Source organism: Pieris napi, chromosome 23 (assembly GCF_905475465.1).
Source record: "Pieris napi chromosome 23, ilPieNapi1.2, whole genome shotgun sequence".
Lineage (NCBI taxonomy): Eukaryota > Metazoa > Arthropoda > Insecta > Lepidoptera > Pieridae > Pieris > Pieris napi.
In genome coordinates, this window is record NC_062256.1 from 1,522,104 (window position 1) to 1,540,766 (window position 18,663).

General features: G+C 32.4%; 3 protein-coding genes across 3 annotated transcripts; 1 reads left to right on the plus strand and 2 right to left on the minus strand.

Moving 5' to 3' along the window:
• Positions 1-92: 92 nt before the first annotated feature.
• On the minus strand, positions 93-2,585 carry LOC125061413 (transcriptional repressor CTCF-like). The gene is made up of 4 exons (XM_047666863.1): positions 2,247-2,585; positions 2,004-2,135; positions 1,344-1,516; positions 93-845 (listed from the first exon to the last, which is right to left on the minus strand). Exons 2-4 carry the CDS (start codon positions 2,102-2,104, stop codon positions 328-330), a joined length of 792 nt encoding a protein of 263 aa, XP_047522819.1. The 5' UTR covers positions 2,105-2,135; positions 2,247-2,585; the 3' UTR covers positions 93-327.
• A 143-nt stretch (positions 2,586-2,728) lies between these two features.
• LOC125061412 (zinc finger protein ZFP2-like) lies at positions 2,729-14,404 on the plus strand. The gene is made up of 14 exons (XM_047666862.1): positions 2,729-3,003; positions 3,418-3,534; positions 3,712-3,843; positions 4,086-4,193; positions 4,316-4,444; positions 5,467-5,595; positions 6,772-6,860; positions 7,451-7,573; positions 9,453-9,569; positions 10,444-10,588; positions 11,687-11,745; positions 12,310-12,526; positions 13,187-13,309; positions 14,297-14,404. The coding sequence occupies exons 1-14, from the start codon at positions 2,869-2,871 to the stop codon at positions 14,300-14,302; spliced, it is 1,629 nt and encodes a 542-aa protein (XP_047522818.1). The 5' UTR covers positions 2,729-2,868; the 3' UTR covers positions 14,303-14,404.
• Positions 14,405-16,568: 2,164 nt separating this feature from the next.
• On the minus strand, positions 16,569-18,369 carry LOC125061414. The gene is made up of 4 exons (XM_047666864.1): positions 18,151-18,369; positions 17,814-17,982; positions 17,292-17,423; positions 16,569-16,817 (listed from the first exon to the last, which is right to left on the minus strand). Exons 1-4 carry the CDS (start codon positions 18,254-18,256, stop codon positions 16,601-16,603), a joined length of 624 nt encoding a protein of 207 aa, XP_047522820.1. The 5' UTR covers positions 18,257-18,369; the 3' UTR covers positions 16,569-16,600.
• Between the last annotated feature and the right edge of the window lie 294 nt (positions 18,370-18,663).

Here is an 18,663-nt window from a genome sequence, read left to right on the forward strand (position 1 = left end):
AAATAAAAACAGAAAAATAAAAAAAGATATTTAGGGGAACTACCCTTAACATTTAGGGGGATGAGAAATAGATGTCCGATTCTCAGACTCACCCAATAAGCACACAAAATTTCATGAGAATCGGTCGAGCCGTTTCGGAGGAGTTTAACCACAAACACCGCGATACGAGAATTTTATATATTAGAATTAGTTACAGAAAGGATATACACGTGTGAAAGTTACATGAGAACTTAAGAAGGCACCAGACCGAATCCACGCAACTTCTTCACAGCACAGTCAAGTCGCATGGTCATTTAATACTGTCTTATTTATTTAGTGTTTTCGGGATCACATAATACCATGTTTCTGCAAAATACTTATATCAATACCATTCACTTCTTGATTAGGATGATGTATAAGATGCAACAATATTTTAGGATGTTTGCAAGATGACCAACTACAGATACTACAAGTCCATAAACTTTTCTTTTTCTCAATCCTCTTCTGTCTATGATTAACCAAATGCTTTTCTAAAATGCCAGCATCGCACGCCACAAATGTACACTTCTCACATGTCAGTTGCGACTTGACGTGATCTGTCAAGCTGTCCTGGTCGTCAAACGTTGTCTGACATTTGACACATGTCAAAACACCATTTTGCGTGGAATGGAATTTTCTAGTGTGCGATCCGAACTCTCTTTGATGTTTGGAAATATAGTCGCAATGGGGGCATTTTAAAGGATTGTCTGGACGATGTATTAATTCATGTTTCTTTAGGTTTTTCTTGGAGACATTTCTGTGGGGACAGTATGAGCATTTAAAGGGCTTTTTGCCTTCATGTCTGCGGATGTGTTCGGCAAAATTTCCTGAAAAATGAAATTAAAAAAGTCAAAATCATTTATTCATATAAGGTAACACAATGTACACTTATGAACGTCAAAAAAGAAATATACATTAAATGCTTCTAATTTTACATTTACTTCCAGTTCTTAAATCAAAAGCGTAGAACGTAAGAGAAGAACTGCCAATAAACACTCTGCCGCTCTTTTTAATAAATAAAATACAAATATTTCATAAATTCTCTTTATGAAAATTTAATTTCTATAATGTAACGAACCCTTCTCACTCTCCCTCAATCGGTCTTAATAGCTCGCTCCCTTTTCTTCGACAAAAACGCTGCACATCTTCGTGACGTTTCATCCGTAAAAAAATTACCCTCATATAACTAACGAAGATTCACTTCAAAATAAAAATGCCTTATTACGCCATTTTAACTACCTATCTCATTATGATCACAGTGTTAACACACTTTGACAAAACCTTTGAAATATTGCTTATCAACAGATGCAGATGGGCAAACTTACCTTTATTAGATGTTGTATAATCACACATGAAACACTGAAATGGATTTTCTCCTCTATGCACCTTTAATATATGTCTGTCTAGTAATTCCTGTTTTCTAGATAAATAGTTACATTCTGGACATTTAAATTTATTGCTCTTGACTGTTAGTATGTCGTCAATCTCAGGTTTAGGGCTGAAAATAATGTTTCAAAGATTATTTTTTTATATTAATAATATATAGTTATATAAAAATAGTTACACTTACACCTATCACTAAATGAAGTACATTATACATTTTGCTTATTTTTTTAAACTGAAAAGTTTTTTGCTTGTAAACTTGCACTTAGTGGTTCAAATGACAAAAAAATATGCAATTTGAACACAGCTGATGTTATATATATAATTATAACATGTTGATGGTGACTACCAAAAATATAAAAAAAATGTTAGTGAATTATTAACATTAACATTTTATAACACAATTACCGTAATTTATGACTAATAATGGCCTAGCGCAAATAAATTAGATTGACTATTGATTCAATTTCAATGTTTAAGATTACTTACTCCACATAGTTGAATATAATATTGTTGTAGTTTCTTATACTTTACTAGTATTAAACAAGTTCCTCATGATATGAGGGGATTTCTAACTAAAGAAATAAGTCTGTCACAGTCACCTGGCAAAATTAACTTCTTCCTTAATTTTTATTTCATTATTCGTATCTAAAGTATCATAAATACCAGTGGAAACATCTATGAAGACTGGTTGATCACTCATTGTTTTACCTAATTTATCAGATATTCCAAAACTGAAAAGTAACAAATAGTAATTATTAGAATCAGCTGTCTCAAGTTTTGTTTTTTAAAATTACTTTTATTGAATAAAGGAAAAGTAATTCATTTGAATACTAAAAACATACCTTATAAAGCTGAACGTTTAAAATAAAGCCAGTTCGTCATGTCTCTTAGGTTTAAAAATTACTTCATTATAAAATTGAATCAATAAATTCTTAATAAATCGTAGTTATGGAAATAACTGCAAAAGTCTCATACAACGTATAAAGTATTAATTGTTTATTGTTTGTTTACTTTTCTTTCGGTTTTGATTTTTAATATTAATGACAGTTGACTAATTTTTTCAAAGAATAACAATTAAGCTAAAATCCGTTAATCACAGAATCAACGTAGTATGGACAGAAAAAAAACCATTAAAAACTAACAAGGAAATAAATTAAAGCCCAAAGTAAATAAGTTGCAATTTGAGAAAGGAAAAACAAAATGATTAATATTCGAACTTCAACGAACAAAAGACCTTCAAACTCAAAAGTCAGTATATCATTATATTATGTGGTGAATGGTGATTTAATATTTAAGATTCTGGTGTGTTCAGTAGTTGTCATTTGTCACTGTCACGTTATAGAGCAGGCTTTAGTTTTCATTGTTATGTAAATAAACAAAACTATTTGGTTTCATGTTTTCTAATTAAGCGGTAATGTTTTTCTGCCCGCAACTATGCACTTACTAGTATGAATATAGTAGTATATGATTGATATTCTACCCCTAAAAAGTATTATGGAGCAAGCTACAGGTCTTTGTCAAACATGTCTGCAAAGAAGCGAATACCTAAAACCTGTGCCCAAAGAAGACGAAAATATTTTTAAAACTTTGTTGTTAACGGTAACTAACACTTACACATATAAAGAGTAAACAACCCCTCAATTCTTCTTAGTCTCTTTACATTATTAAATTAATAGGTATTATAATAACGGGTCTTCAGATAAAAACATTGTCAGGTTAAATTGGTTGACTCAAAGTTCAGTACGTTTTCTATAAGCTGCTCATGTACAGCAAGTTTAAAATGAATTTAATCATTTGTATTTTGTTTACTTAACTGATTCTAAACAATACTACCATGTTAAGCCATTAACCAAGGAGCTATTATGTTTATTTAAAGGCACACAGGTGATCAGCCTTATATGACTTCAAACCAAATAAGTGTTTGGGTAAAAACTGTGATTGTTTTATAAATATAACTCAATATTTTTTATAATAAACATACTTTCAGTTTTTTATTTTAATCCTTACTTTTAGACGGAAGAAATAAAATTATGTATCTGCTTTCTTTGTTATCACATGCTACGAAAAATAAGCAATTTTTTGAAGCAATGTCAACTAGCACAAGAATATTTACAATGTTCTATAGTAGAGGTAAGTAAAAATAAATTATAAATATTTTGTTACATTAATTTGATTTCACTGGTAATTTTCCTAGAGATCCTATTCATTGTATTTAATAAATCAAGCCTATATTGTCTGTTTATAACATTTCATAAATAAGTTGATTTAAAAACATAGATTTAATATTATTTATATGAATATTTTTAGAGTAATCTTCCTAATGTTGAACATGTATACAACTTATCTACATCACAAATTAAATATGATTACATTGGCGATTCATCGGCAATTAAAGATGAAATTGATGAAGATTTTACAATGACTTATTTTGATGATGAGGTGAGTTCATATATGTATATTTTATTTGCAAGCAATATCGCTTACATCATCTAAATAATATAGTTATGGATTTATGATACATACTGTCACACAATGGAATAATTATACCAGACCCTTGAAGCTGAAAATTAATTTGATAATAAGTTTAATTTTTGCAACATGTTTCATTCTTAAGAAAATTTTTATTAAAATAATTATAAGTGGATTTAATGTCTACCATATTTCTAAAATATTTATTTTAGGATTTTACAAATAATGATGTCACACCAAGTGTCAAAGAGGAGATAGTTGTTTTCCAAAATGCCATAGATTTTAAAGATTTGAACGATAAGGACCCCATTGATGTTAAGGTAGAATTATTTTTATATTTAACCTGATTTTGAGATTAATTTATTTAAATTATTTCATTAATGTCATAGCCATATTGTTGGGTTTTTCAAATTCTAAAATGTACAATAATATATGTTTTAAGGAAACAAAGGACAAGAAATCCCGTAAAAATAGTAAGAAAAGTGTTGTTGGTTCAATTCCCGCGGGGTTCACATCTAGAATGGTTAGGGAGACCGATGAGTATACAGTGATTAAATTGACTAAGGAGCAAGTGAGTATTTTTATATTACAGATACCGGCAAACATCTTGAGCAAATGTCCTTGCCTTTTAGCGATTTTTAAGTATCACTGGGATGGTGTAGCGCGGCGGCGGGAGAGTGACGTGTCGATCATTATTGGTAAATCATGTGACGTTTGTGTGTACGATGCGCAAACGTTCCCCCACTCCCTTGTTTAATGCTTAAGAAGTTTGCCGGTATCTGTACTGTACGAAATTTCCATTGGGGCATGGGACAGACACACATAGACTGCATATTTGTGGAATACTACCTAAAACTTCGCGCATTGTATAAGCAATACGTTTGAATAAAATTTAAGTTAATTATTTATTATCCTTTAAAGCGGTCCAGATCGATAAAAACAATGGTGTTTTTTGTATAAAATTTGTAATATCTTACCATATATTTTTCTATAAACATATTCACACACTCAAAGTTACTTTACTCAAAATACTACATCTCACAAACACGACAGTTGTCAAATTTATACACGGGTCTAAGCAACGTTAAGTCTAACTAAAAATGATATTAACTTTCTACTCGTAGCGACATCTATGTGTCAGTCTACCAAATTTTCTGCCACTTAATACTTGCTAGTTCAAGTATTACGTAACGAATTTTGGGAGGGGGGGGGGGGTCCTTTTGTAAAACGTTACGATGCGGGGTGGGGATTGAATTAAGCGTTATTGTTAATATTATTTTCGACTTTCCAGTACTTTACACCACATAATGGTAACTTTTAGCTATAAAGAGTCACTGGCTGGTCACGAAACGTTTTACTGTTGGGTACAAAAATGTTACGGCGCGTTACATGGATGGGGGGGGTCAATATTCTCCAAAAATCGCGTGACGTAATACTTGAACACAGGGAGCGTTGATGAATGAGACTCAAGTCTCAAATTCAAAAATCTATGTGTCAGACCGAATGATGATCACCTACTTGTCTATGAACGGTTGTAGCGCCACTGTTGATTTTGAATATATGCCTAGGATATAAACAACTAAACTTTATCAGGTTCAACAAGAAATGGAAAGAAACAGAGAGACTGAGAAATACAAAGGCGCTCCATACAAATGCGAACTATGTGTCAAATACTTTAATTTCGAAGATGTATTAAGTACGCATTTGGAGAAACATTCGCCGGTAAGATATTTAATTAATAATAATAATGAAGCCTCATTTATTCCTTGAAAAATTTACAAAATAAATACACTCATAATTTTTTTTTTTTTTCAAGGATCTCATATTGAGTATAGGCCTCCTCCAATTGGCTCCATCTCTCTCTGTTTTGAGCATTTTACTCCCAATCCTCTCCACCAACTTTTTTTTTGTATATAAAAATATAAAAATACAAAAATATGGATTATTGTACAAATATTTTACAGTATGTATATATAAGTTAGGGCTAACATATATATAAATATATATATATATATATATATAGTGTTTCATATTATACTAGCAATGCCCCGCGGTTTCACTCGGTTTGATACCTATCTCGTGGTAGTGTATAGTCTATTATTTATATTTATATTTTTGTTATAATAAAAGTTGACTTAATTTTTTATAGTGTCTAATTACTTCTTTCAGATTATTAGATACACACTTACATTCATAATTTACAACGAATATATACATCTAATATATGTAAATTTAACAATACTAGACAGGTATTGAAAAATTCTTGATTTCAAGTTGGTAATGAAAGATTTTTTTTAATCAGTCCAGGAATATTTAGCATAATTATAAATTGTTAAAAATAAAAACAAAAATTAAAAACATTCTTCTATAATATTAGATAATAGATTTATTTGTAGAACTTCAGTATCTTAAAATTTCCCTATACACAAGATTTGACGTAGTTTTGTTTTGTGGTAGCAAAACATTAAAAAATATTATGTACCACAAAGAAAGGTTCGGTGGCCGTCGATGCACATGCATTCATATTAAAATAATTAGTCCTGAGTACATACCAGGAATAAAGTCACACAATATTTTCAGCCGTAAGGATTTACAGAAATTCTATTAGTTTGGGAACAAAGAGAGGTTAGACTGACGCTGATTGATACCTTGCCTCACAATAGTTCTTAAACTCTCACTATAAAATTCTAAATAGTGGACGTAACTAACAAAAATTATATAGACAAAGACTAATAAAAAAAAATTGAGGATCGGCTGAGTAAAATGATTTGGGATCACCCTCATCAAATATTATAAAATTAAAATTATGTATTTCGAACAACATTCTTTTTGTAGATTGATACGTTCTAGAATACTGTAGAACATTTTTTGTTAGAACAATAAATATTTCTATTTCAGAAAAATGGCGCTTTCAAATGTTACATTTGCACCCAGTACTGTCCGAGTACGGTGTCTTTAAGGGGTCATATGAAATCACATACAACTAAGTAAGTCGATATTTACCTCTAAGTACTACTTCTGTTTGTCAAATACGGTATTTTTTTGGCATGCGTGCGTGCACCTCTGAGGTCGCAGTTCCGATAGGCTGTAGCCTATGTGCGCATTTAACACTCGCTGCTCGCACGGGTACTACTATTTTTCAATCTTCTAGTTCCAGATACCAATACTTCTAAATGATAATATTTACGTGATACATTGCTAAGATTTTGCATATGCCTGAAACTTTGCGGCTATATTTTTAATTCCATCCGTGGTACAGTGTAATCTCGGTTGCAAATTCAAAAAAATCTTTTGGAGGGTATGTCCAAAAGTTTTTACACCTACCCGCACTAAGAGAATTTTTTTGAACAAACAGGGATGTGATTGCTTGGCTCTATTAATTCGTATATTATGTATATGGTATAAAAACTTTTTTCTCTCCATTAATTGTATTTTTTTTTAATTTATAACTCTAGTTTCTCAGTAAAGGATTGTACTGTGTAATCTTTTTTGTATTCATAGTTTACAATGTTTAAGCAATAATTAAAAAACTTTGCAGTTCTAATGTCATAATGTATATACTAATCATATATTACAGATACAAATGCAAAATATGTGGGATCGTCCGTCTGTCTCGTCAACACATATTGGAGCACTATATGTTAGATCACACAGAAGACATACCGGCATATAAGTGTAACGAGTGTGATTTCACAACCAAGTCAGTAACCCTGCCTAAACCTAATTTTCATCATCGTCATCATCATCATCATCATCATCAATGGTTATACAGCCCCTTGTGGGTATTAGCCTCCTGAAGTACACTTCACCATCGCAACCTTTCCAGTGCTTCCAGCTTCCAACTGTGAACCCCCTATTTCGATGTCCTTGACAACTCCATCCCACCAGCGTAGCCTCGGTCTACCGGGTTTCCTCTTGCCACCGGGTTGTGAGTTCAGTAAGGACCTTTGTGTTCTATCCTTCCTTTCTTAACCATATCCTATCCTGCTCAATCGCTTTTGTAATTCCTGTATTCCTTAAAGTGTAAATAAATAATATAAATATTCCTACATCTTTATATGACTCTATCTCTTATGTCAATTATTATTAATTTTGAAACTTAAACATTCATTTATTTATTTATAAGTAATATAACAGCTACACATATACATATTATAAAAGAAAATTAGACAATATACAATGCCAAAACAGATTACATTTAACAAAACATTACACATACATACATTAACACAAACTTATACGAAATAGAAAACATAAATTAGACAATATATATATTTATATAAATATAAATAAAGTCAAAGTCCTTTCGCATCTTAAAATGTTTTTTTTTCTCTATCTTATATATCTCCTTCCAATATGTCCAAGGACTTTTTTCCATCTCTTATATTTTAACTAAAACGATACATATATATTAAAATCATACTCATTCGTGTTACGCGTCTCGCGAGATACGCCCCGACTACATATTATTATTTACAATATTCATGGGCGAGCCGGGCGCAATTGCTTGCGAGACTCGTTCTTTCATTTTGTTTGCCTCCTTCAGATATTTAATAATTTCTTCGCAGAACCGTTCCAGGCACGTTCTGTGCTTTGTTAACATTTGGAAAATGTCTGTATCTTCATAAATTGTATCTCTAAGCAAGATGGCGTCTCACTAATCCCTTTGACGTATAGTCCTTTCCATGAAAGAAGTCCCCCAGACGCGGCGCTGCAATCGCATGACGTAATGTTGCCATTTATGAGTAAAAAAATTACCTATAGTATTTACATTTAGCAGATGTAATTTATCAAATAATACTACATATTTTCTGCATTCTTCGATGAAACAATATTTCTGTTATGTAAAAAGTATATTTTTATTTACTTATATTAGCGGTGCTCTACCTACTTACAGGGAAAAGATGAGAAAATAGGGTAAAGAAAAGCAATACAATTTTTTATTTAGAGTTTTAATGCATAATAATTGTTGGGTTACAATTTTTTTCGAAATACACACCGCTGTTCTACCTTCGTTTGTAATTCTTGTTACAGTTTTCTCTGACACACCTGCAATTAAATTATGAACAATTAAAAATAATAGTAACTTTAAGTTTATAATGCTTATGTAATATGTAATATATGTTTTAATTTCAGTTACCTAGTTTCATCACGTTATGTAATTGTTCAATTTTGTTGCAAAAACAAATTTATATCATAAAAGTCCCATAAATACAGCAAAAAATTATTAAATGCCAACTCTAAAAAATACCTGTTATGGCGGCAACTCTCTTCCAAACATTGTTTAGTGGTATTAAAACACCTTGATTCTTATATTCCGCTTCACAGAACTCTTTCACCTTTAATATAATTTCTCGAGCCGAACTTTTTACAACTTTTGGCATTGTAATCAATCTTCAAAATGCACTAAGCTAGTTAAAAATTCACAAAAATCTACCACAACAAACGAACTTGATAACATCGACGAATGACAACATTGCCGACCTGTCAAATTTAGTTCCAAAAATCACCGCGGGACTTCTTTCATGAAAAGCACTATATATAAGATTTGCTTACATACTTTATGTGTTGTCTTCCAGCAAACGTACTGTGATCCAGCGTCACGCAAGAACGCATGCAGACAATGGTGACAGCCATACGTGTCACGAGTGTGGGAGGGGTTTTAAGAGCAAGGAGACGTTACGTGTGCACACTACGTATGTACCATAGAGCACTAATAATATTATAATAATACGCCCTTATTTATCCAGATCTTAATTATAATATACTAGCTGCCCCTGCGTACTTCGTTACTCCTTAATGTGATTTTACTTAGCCTACCTTTTTAGTACATACCAACATGGAACATTTTGCTATGCTACCCCGTAGACTGTTCGGTTATCTGAATTGAAATTTAATTTAATATATTTAGGGTGGCAGGGCTGGCAACATACCACGGGTCCCGACCCAAGAGAGCCCCTGCCCAAGAGATATTATGTTCTATGGATGAATGTGAAGTCTCCAATACGCATTGGGATAGCATGGGGACTACAGACCATTCCCTCTCGCCTAAGAGCGGAGGCCTATAGCCATAAGTGGGACATATACAACATGTAATTGAGAACGCTGAAAATCTCGAAGTTTATTAAATTAAACTGGGTAGGGACGATTTTTACTGATAGGGCCCCATAAAAAGAATTGCCACGAAAGTACATTTGCCACGGGCCCCAGATGGTATAGTTACGCCACTGGCGCTGACGTCAGCCATTTTGCGCATTTAAACATAGTTTTGGGGGCCTCATAGCCTAGCGGTCTTATTAAGTAGCAGCTAGGTGAGGGGTACCGGGTTCGATTCCCGGTTCGAGGGCAAGTTTTAATTTAATTTAAATTTGTTCTCGGCCTTTGGGAGGGTTGTGCGGTACCGGGAGAGTGCCAAACCGTACATGGAGGATATGATCGAATTTCTAAGGCAAAAAGAACGATTGATAAAAATCTCATACTTGACGCTGGCTAATGCACAAACCGTGCCAGAGCCATTAAAAAAAAAAAAAAAAAAACATAGTTTTTGCTTAATACATTTTTTATTTACAGCCGTCACGACGTCAAAAAGAGATTCTCGTGCGACACGTGCAAACGAACGTTTATATTCAAGTCGTTATTAGAAAAACATATTCGCTCCGTTCATATCGATAAAGATTTTTACTGCGTCGAATGTGATATTAAATTTACATCTATGGTAAGTAATAATATGTACATAAAGTAAATAAAGAAATAAAGATGCAAGTAATGATGCAAAGAAAGAAATAGAATTATAAATAGCGTGAAAGGTATAAACTATGTGACAATTATAAAGTCTGCGAAAATTATAAACTGTATGAAAAGTATAAAGTGTGTGAAAATTATAAACTGTATGAAAAGTATAAAGTGTGTGAAAATTATAAACTGTATGAAAGTATAAAGTGTGTGAAAATTATTAACTCTACGAAAACTATAGTGTGTGAAAAGTATAAATTGTGCTTAAAGTATTAACTGTGTACAAGTATAAATTCTGCGACAAATATAAACTGTATAAAAAGTATAGTGTGTAAATACAATACGTGTGAATACAAAGTATAAAGTTTGCGAAAAATATAATCTGTATTGGAAGTTTTGTGGTTTGTGTGTGAAAATTATACACAACCACGCTGTTTTCGTTTTAATTTATTTAATAATTATTAGATGCACAAATAAAACAACAATGTTTATATAAATCGTTGTTTATTACGAACTCCAAAACGCGTGGTTTTTATGTTAGAATAAAAATGCCGCATCTATTCAGTTTGAGAACACTAACATTCGACGCCTGCGCAATGTCTTAAAAGCATCGCACATGCGGCATTCGCTATCCTCGTCTGACAAATGTTATGCGTTAACTCTCTTTCACTCCACCTTAAATATTTATCATCTTTAATTGCTGGTAACCCTTATTTGCGGCCAGATTTAACTAGGCACCCATATACAATAATTAATAGAAAAAAATTAGCTTCAATTTGATATATAATTAATAAATGTACGTTAAATACCTGTTTACATGCTACAAAGAATTGCGGCCAGGTGGGCAACCCGTAAATTTTTAAATCTTAATGTAAACGAAACGAAATGTTTTCCCAAAAATCTATTCAAAATAAAATTATTTTATGAAATATAAAAATACTAGTGGACAAATTTTGATAGGCAACTTAGAAGATATACATTCTCTTAATTAAATATACATAAAAATTTGGTTAATCCTGCAGCCGGATCTTAGACTAATAGGTACCCTCATTTTTAACATTATTTTTTACCAATTTTTCAGGAAGCTTTAAAACAACATTTTAAAAGAAGTAAGAAGCACACGGATCCATCACATTATAAGTAAGTTGTTATTTATTTGTTTGTATATTTAAAATCAAACCTTAGATTTTAAATATATAAACAAAGAAAAGAAAGAGACCGGACATTCGAACCCCATAAATGATACATTAATACTAATACTAATAGACTTCGGAAAAAAATGTTTTTAATTCCGACTAGTAAACAACTTTTCTCTTTTCTTTTCTTTCTTTTCTTTGGTTTCACAATAAATTATTGACTGAAAAACACGAATGAATTTTTTTTTTATTTTATTTGGAAAAGAATTTGGGGCCAGAGGGCCTCCACTCCTTTTTTTTATAGAACAGGGGGCAAACGGGCAGGAGGCTCACCTGATGTAAAGTGATATCGCCGCCATGGACACTCTTAATGCCAGAGGGCTCGCGAGTGCGTTGCCAGCCTTTGTTGCCCCGAGACCTCTAAATCCTGGATGTTTGCCTTCTACAACGAGTACGATGAACACAGCGTATATCATGACAGGTCCTCGGGCTCGAGTCTCGGCAAAATATGTGTTCAGAGAATGCAGAAATGTATGAATCTTATGAATACCTCTTCTTTTTTTACCAGATATGACTGCAAGTTATGCGCCGAAAAATTCCTTACAAAAGCAAGATTGGATCATCATGAGACAAGTCTCCATAATTTGCCTAAAACCTCACATTGTGATCAATGCAGTAAAGTATATAGTGGACCGGAAGCTCTTAGACTACATGTTAGAAGAGCACATCCGGTTGGCGAGAGCAGGTCGGAATATCAGTGCGATGTTTGCTGTAAAGTTTTTACTGTAAGTACTTACTCGTTTCGGCGGCAGCCGTCGGAGGCTCTCTTTGTACGCCAGTTGACGGTTTCACTTCGATAGATTACAATCTACCGAATAATAATACGTTAAATTGTAAGCAGTACGTTGAGTTCACAATCTTTCGACAGTTCACAATCTCGCGAGATAGATTACAATCTAACGGTATTTACAATTTTACGCTGACATATACACAATTTGACAGAGACAAAGAAGTACGCCAAGAACTAAGGCCAGGTTCAAGTGGCAAAAATTTGACGCGCGTTTTCAAATCACGCGACTAGACACTGGTATTTTCATACAACTGTTCACATACCTAAGCGCACGTCAACGTTAGCTGAATTTGTCATCTGAATTCTTTATAAATTTGATCGCGCGTTGACCTGCGTTAACGCGCGTTACATGTGAACTTTAATATAACAACTACCCACTATTGTAAAACAGGAAATAAAAAGGCTTATTATTATTACATGTGAACTTAGCCTTACAAATTTATTTTCTATATTCACGATCATTTTCCTTTTGATTTCACTTATGACCATCAGCCGTTGGCATAGAAATCTTATTAATATAAGTTCCCCAGTCTTTCATTTTTATTAAAAACAATGTCTAGGGAAAAATAATTAGTTAAACAACTTAACTTTTCAGCGCAAATCCGGCCTGAAGGTCCATAGTCGCGTACATACAGGCGAGCGTCCCTATACATGCGCGTGCGGAGAAGCTTTCACTCAACAGGCATCGCTGCGAGCGCATCATGCCGCTAAGCATAAGGTACATTACTACAGTAACATAAGTATTAAGTACATTAAAAATAGTTCCGGGTTCTACATTTCCTATGACTTAGATTAACGAAGTTCTAAGTCGTCATAATTAGTATATGTATAATTGCGGTCGCTAATTTTAGTACATTTAGGGTGAAAGCACCTCTAACAGATACACCCGTATCACCTCGACGTCCGTCGTTCCACGATTCCACGTTTTTGCCGCGCACCACCATTATGAGGAACCAGCTGCCCACTGAAGTATTTCCGAAGCAATTCGACTTAATGTCCTTCAAGAAAAGAGCGTACCAATTTTTAAAAGGCCGGCAACGCACTAGCGAGTCCTCTGATATTGATTGTCCATGGGCGGCAGTATCACTTAACATCAGGCGAGCCTCTTGCCCGTTTTCCCCCTGTTCTACAAAAGAAAAAAAACCGTTCGACGTAAGGATTCACGTTCGACAAATGGATTATCCAATACAAAAATGTTCGATTCGAACCAGTACTTCCTGTATTGGAGCCTTTAACAAAAACAACTTTAACTTTTCAATGTATTAGTAAAGCATACCAATTATTATTTATAAGACAATATCTGGCAGTGTTTATAGACAAGATTCACTTGATTCTTTTTTGGTCCTTCGAAGTTTCCGGTCACATTTATAACGTACTATTAACGTCTATAGGTTATTAATTTATTTTCAAAGTAACATGTAGTGATATATCATAGGTTTTTGAGGCTTATTTGACCTGACACGCAATTTTAATGCGTTTAATACGAAGGTCTTCATTCGTTCGTTCGTCTAAATTCAATCTCGGAGTAAGAAATGTTGTTTAGTGATTCAAACCATTTCTAATATTGTTTCTCTATGTTAAATATAATACAAAACAGCTTTTGGGTTCAATTCCTGGCGTTAATGATGTCTGCATATTTCGCCATAATATATTTAGGATTTCAAATTAAATAACTATAATAACAATTGACAATTTATTGTTTCAGAAATGATGGTGATAAAAGAACAATATTTTTATATCAACAAACATAAAATCGTCTATGACAACTTGTTTTTCTCTTGCCTCTTACCAATATGTTGCGATCAACACTTAATATGTTGTAACCTATTTTACGACATTTATTACTTTTTTATTTTGTCTGTCTTAGTACATGACTTAGAGTGTATAGGGGTAATGGCAGATTACAATATTTTTATTTGAATACATTAAAAAAATAATTCTGGTATATATATTAAAATAAAGTCTGATTGCATGATTGATGAGATTTGGTATTTGACATATAAATCTTGGGGTTATTAATATTCTATGTTTAGACACTGAAACAGTGGGATATATCTAATTTCATACCTTGTGTTTACAATTAGTTTAAGGAATGGAAGGAGTAGATTACATTAGATTATGTATGATTAACCCCCCCCCCCCCCCCCCCATGTAACGCGCCGTAACGTTTTTCCGCACCCATTAGTAAAACGTTTCGTGACCACCAAAGTGACTATACCTAAAAGTTACCATTATGTGGTGGAAAGTACAGGAAAGTCGAAAATAATATTAACAATAACGCGTAATTCAATTCCCGCCCCGCATCGCATAAACTCTAAATACTAAAGTCCTAAAAAAATAGAAATGTTGATTATTCGCTGAGTGAAGTATTGATAAATGAACATTTTATAATGAAAAAAAATATTGGTTGTTTGTAAAGTAGGTTTACGTGATAACGTCTTATTGGTGATATAAGTTTTTGGGAAGTAAGGAATTAATGAAGATAACAATTTTTTCAAATTTTAAATTACATCTATCGTTTTATTCACACTTTTGATGATAAATTTCGGGTGTAAAATGACAAGTTTACTTATTCGACTATGATATACATTTTTCTTCATACCGCGTGACAAGTTTCACGGAATGACTGGCAGCGCTCGAGATGAGACGGGAGATCGGTCCGTCTCTCTCTCGTTATACCTGCGATCGCGCTCGTGAGGTTTTGGTGTGACACAAGTTTCTGAACATGTCACCCGACTAAAACGATTTTAAAGACGTTATCACGTCAAAATGCTTATGTTGGATCTGCTACCATAATTGTAATATTTATTTTAATTCCTTAATTTTGATTTTATTAAGATATTAATGCTTTTAACAACCACTCTCTTCAAATCATTTCAATCTCATTAGATTACATTATTTTCTTAAATTTGTCCATATAATTAATGAAATTAATAACAATACTTAAAGAAAACAATATGATGGTATTTTCCAAATAACTAACAACAACATTATCAGGGAAAATGTATATGAAAATCTTTTCACATCAAAGTTCACAGTTCACACACATAATTTTTGGTCTATAATTTAAAGAAGCTTGGAATGTTATCTCAAAAGCTGTCTATTAATAGCCTTGTAAATTAAATCTATGAACATAGGTCACACGTCAACAGTAGTTTTAGTGTGTTAAATTTTAGGGATTCTCAAGTAGTAGTGGTTCATCCAAAATTAGCTAGTCAAGACTTCATGACCTTTTGAAGGTCAGGTCAAAAAATATCACAAATTTGTGACCTAGGGGCCGTTCAAATATTACATAAGCACTATGGTGGTGGGGGAAATTCCCTTTGATTTTTTGAACAGTAATTATTAGCTTTTTACCCACACATTGTCTATGCTTGAAAACGAAATATGTACTATGATTTTTGAGAGCTTCGCTTACTTTTGCTAACAAGAGGAGGGGGGGGGGGGATAAATTGCAGTAAATCTGCTAACGTAATATTTGAAAGGCTCCCTCGGTCTCATGACCCACATCGATCTCCCATGGATGAGGTGAGTTATAACAAATTTAAGATACTAAATATCACAAGAAATTTACCCACCCCTGTTACATTAGCCATTATTCTATATATATGTCGCAGCCAACTAGTCTAATAAGCCATTCAATTAAAGGCCGATTTACATTATCTTAGTGTTTAGGAGAGTGCTTTAGGATAGTACTTTAGTTGAAACATGTAAACGCTACTTGCTTTAGTAAACGCTACGCTAAAGAACTTGCCTTTCAAGTTGTACTAAAGCACTCACTCTCCTAAACACTAAGATAATGTAAATCGGCCTTTACATCCTAGCCTCTTAACTAATCAGCTGTTTAACTAGCGGCCTGCAAGACATATAAATGAATTTTTTATTAGTTTTACAATATCTTTATTATGTTTATTTCCAAATTGTTGTTTAACAGCAATCTAATCCGCTTTAAGCAGATTTAAAGTTCAGACAACAAGTCTTTTACTAACATACCACTTTAATTATCAAATCAGTCTCTCCTCATACATTTACGTTTCTCTAAAACTATCATACTCTTCAATGCACTTGCAATCAAATATCTCAGTTCGTGAAACTTACTTAATGTTAATCGGTAAATATATTTCTTGCCATCTGTTAGACATAATGTTAGTATAACTAGGGTATCTCTATAGAGGATCTCTTTTCTTCTTTCAGGAGTTGGATTTTCGTGTCGAATGTTGTTTTGGCTGAAATTTTTAAATTATATGTATAACATACATTTTAAAAAGGTGTTTTCAAGCGTAATAATATAAGCTTATCAATAATGAGCTGTTCCATAATTTTTTTGCATTTTTAAATTTATATGTTGATTATGTTATGATTATGAAAATATGTAGTTATACTACCATTATAATAATAATAATAATTATTGTTAGCCCAGTCGGATAAGAGTTTTGATGAACCAAAAACTTACCTATAGGTAATCTATTAATATTACCTAAGGGTAATATTTATGTGCATACATTGACTTATTTTTATTATTTGATGAAAATGTATTAAACATACTTTTATTATATTTTTTTTAGGGTAAGATTAAGCATCAATACAAAACATACTACTGAATAACTGCGTAAAACATAGATGGGAGTCTTTATCTCGATGTTAACAAAATTTTACACAAAGAAATGCTTTATTATCTATATAATAAATAAAATATGTACCTCATTGATACATCAATCTTCCACTGCAAACTTTCAATACCTGGTTTGATCCTCAAATGTCTTTGTAAATTTGTATATATTTTATCTGTACATAATAAAGTTGTTAATTCACTAACACACTCTGTGTTGAATCTGAAATTTAAATAGTATTTAGAAGAATTCAGGAATTTTATAGTATGATTAGCAATGTTTCACATAAAAAATACTGGAAAAAATTATTGCTATTGCTCCCGCAGCAGCAAGCATTGTCCTAGTACTTATTTGTACAATATTTTCACCAGTGAGTATTCATACTGAGTGATTACTTAGTGATTGACTCTTGTACTCTTTTACCTAACAATGTGTAACAATGGCTATAGCAGTGCCAGAATGCCTGTAATTGTATACATACTAACGCTGTCTACTGTCAGGGCTGAGTGTAAGTAATGCATTAGAGTACCATCAACTTATTACAAAAAGTCAAGTTCAAAACTTGACCTGGAACTTTACATTTTTAACTAAATAAATACGTTAAATATTCACTTTAGGCTTTCTAAAAACAGCTGTACATCTTCTTCAACCCAAGGCTCTCTGTGAGCAGATCTTAGTCTGGATACATGCCGTACGACTGATCTCACTGCTGAAAATTTATCAGCATTCATAAGATTCCTCATTCTGCTATCTGGATTCCCCTCCAACTCTTTTAGAGCCACTGTAAGACAAAAGTTCATATAAGAAAAACAAAATTATGAAAGTTGAATAATATACCAATTGCTACATACTCATATAAATAATAAATTTCACTGAGTTTAATAGGCAATTATGTAGGATGCATTTGGTGTTATATGCAATAAAGTTAATTTAATTAGAAAGAACTTACACAAAACAAAAGGTTTGATTTCCTTTTTCTGTATTTCTGGCGTAATTAATGATACCGTCGTCCATTGTAAAGGATTTTCGGTCAGTAATTCTAGTTGGTGAGACATTTTGTAACAAATTACAAATTTAGTAACCAATTTTAAAGAAAAAATCAGAAAGTTATAAACTTATTCAAATTCACTTCATACTTTAGAAGTTATAGAAGTGAGTACTGAGTACTGACTACTGAGTACCAAAGAGTAATATAAATATAGGTGGGGGGTAGTACTCAAGAAGCCACCTTCGACAATTATTTAAATTTTATTGTACGCCATCTTATCTTTAGCCCCTAAACTAAAACGACGATATATAAATATATAACTAAAATATTTTATTTAGCATATTATTTAATTAATTTGTATTTATTTTTTTACGATTTTGTACCTTCACAAATAAATATACATCAATAAAATACTTGAATTAATAAGAAAATCGTGGTAATGACTTTTAATTCTTACTTTGCTACAGGATACAC

Excerpts from the sequence above, each read along its gene's own strand:
- LOC125061413 (XM_047666863.1), bottom strand. The coding sequence starts at position 2,104 with ATGAGTGATCAACCAGTCTTCATAGATGTTTCCACTGGTATTTATGAT. Across the intron at positions 1,517-2,003 it reads GAAGAAGTTAATTTTGCCAG|CCCTAAACCTGAGATTGACG; the intron begins GTGACTGTGACA and ends CATTATTTTCAG. Across the intron at positions 846-1,343 it reads TTATACAACATCTAATAAAG|GAAATTTTGCCGAACACATC; the intron begins GTAAGTTTGCCC and ends TTCATTTTTCAG.
- LOC125061412 (XM_047666862.1), top strand. The coding sequence starts at position 2,869 with ATGATTGATATTCTACCCCTAAAAAGTATTATGGAGCAAGCTACAGGT. Across the intron at positions 3,844-4,085 it reads TGACTTATTTTGATGATGAG|GATTTTACAAATAATGATGT; the intron begins GTGAGTTCATAT and ends TATTTATTTTAG. Across the intron at positions 4,445-5,466 it reads TTAAATTGACTAAGGAGCAA|GTTCAACAAGAAATGGAAAG; the intron begins GTGAGTATTTTT and ends AAACTTTATCAG.
- LOC125061414 (XM_047666864.1), bottom strand. The coding sequence starts at position 18,256 with ATGTCTCACCAACTAGAATTACTGACCGAAAATCCTTTACAATGGACG. Across the intron at positions 17,424-17,813 it reads CTGTTTTTAGAAAGCCTAAA|ATTCAACACAGAGTGTGTTA; the intron begins GTGAATATTTAA and ends TTTAAATTTCAG. Across the intron at positions 16,818-17,291 it reads AAGATTGATGTATCAATGAG|CCAAAACAACATTCGACACG; the intron begins GTACATATTTTA and ends TAAAAATTTCAG.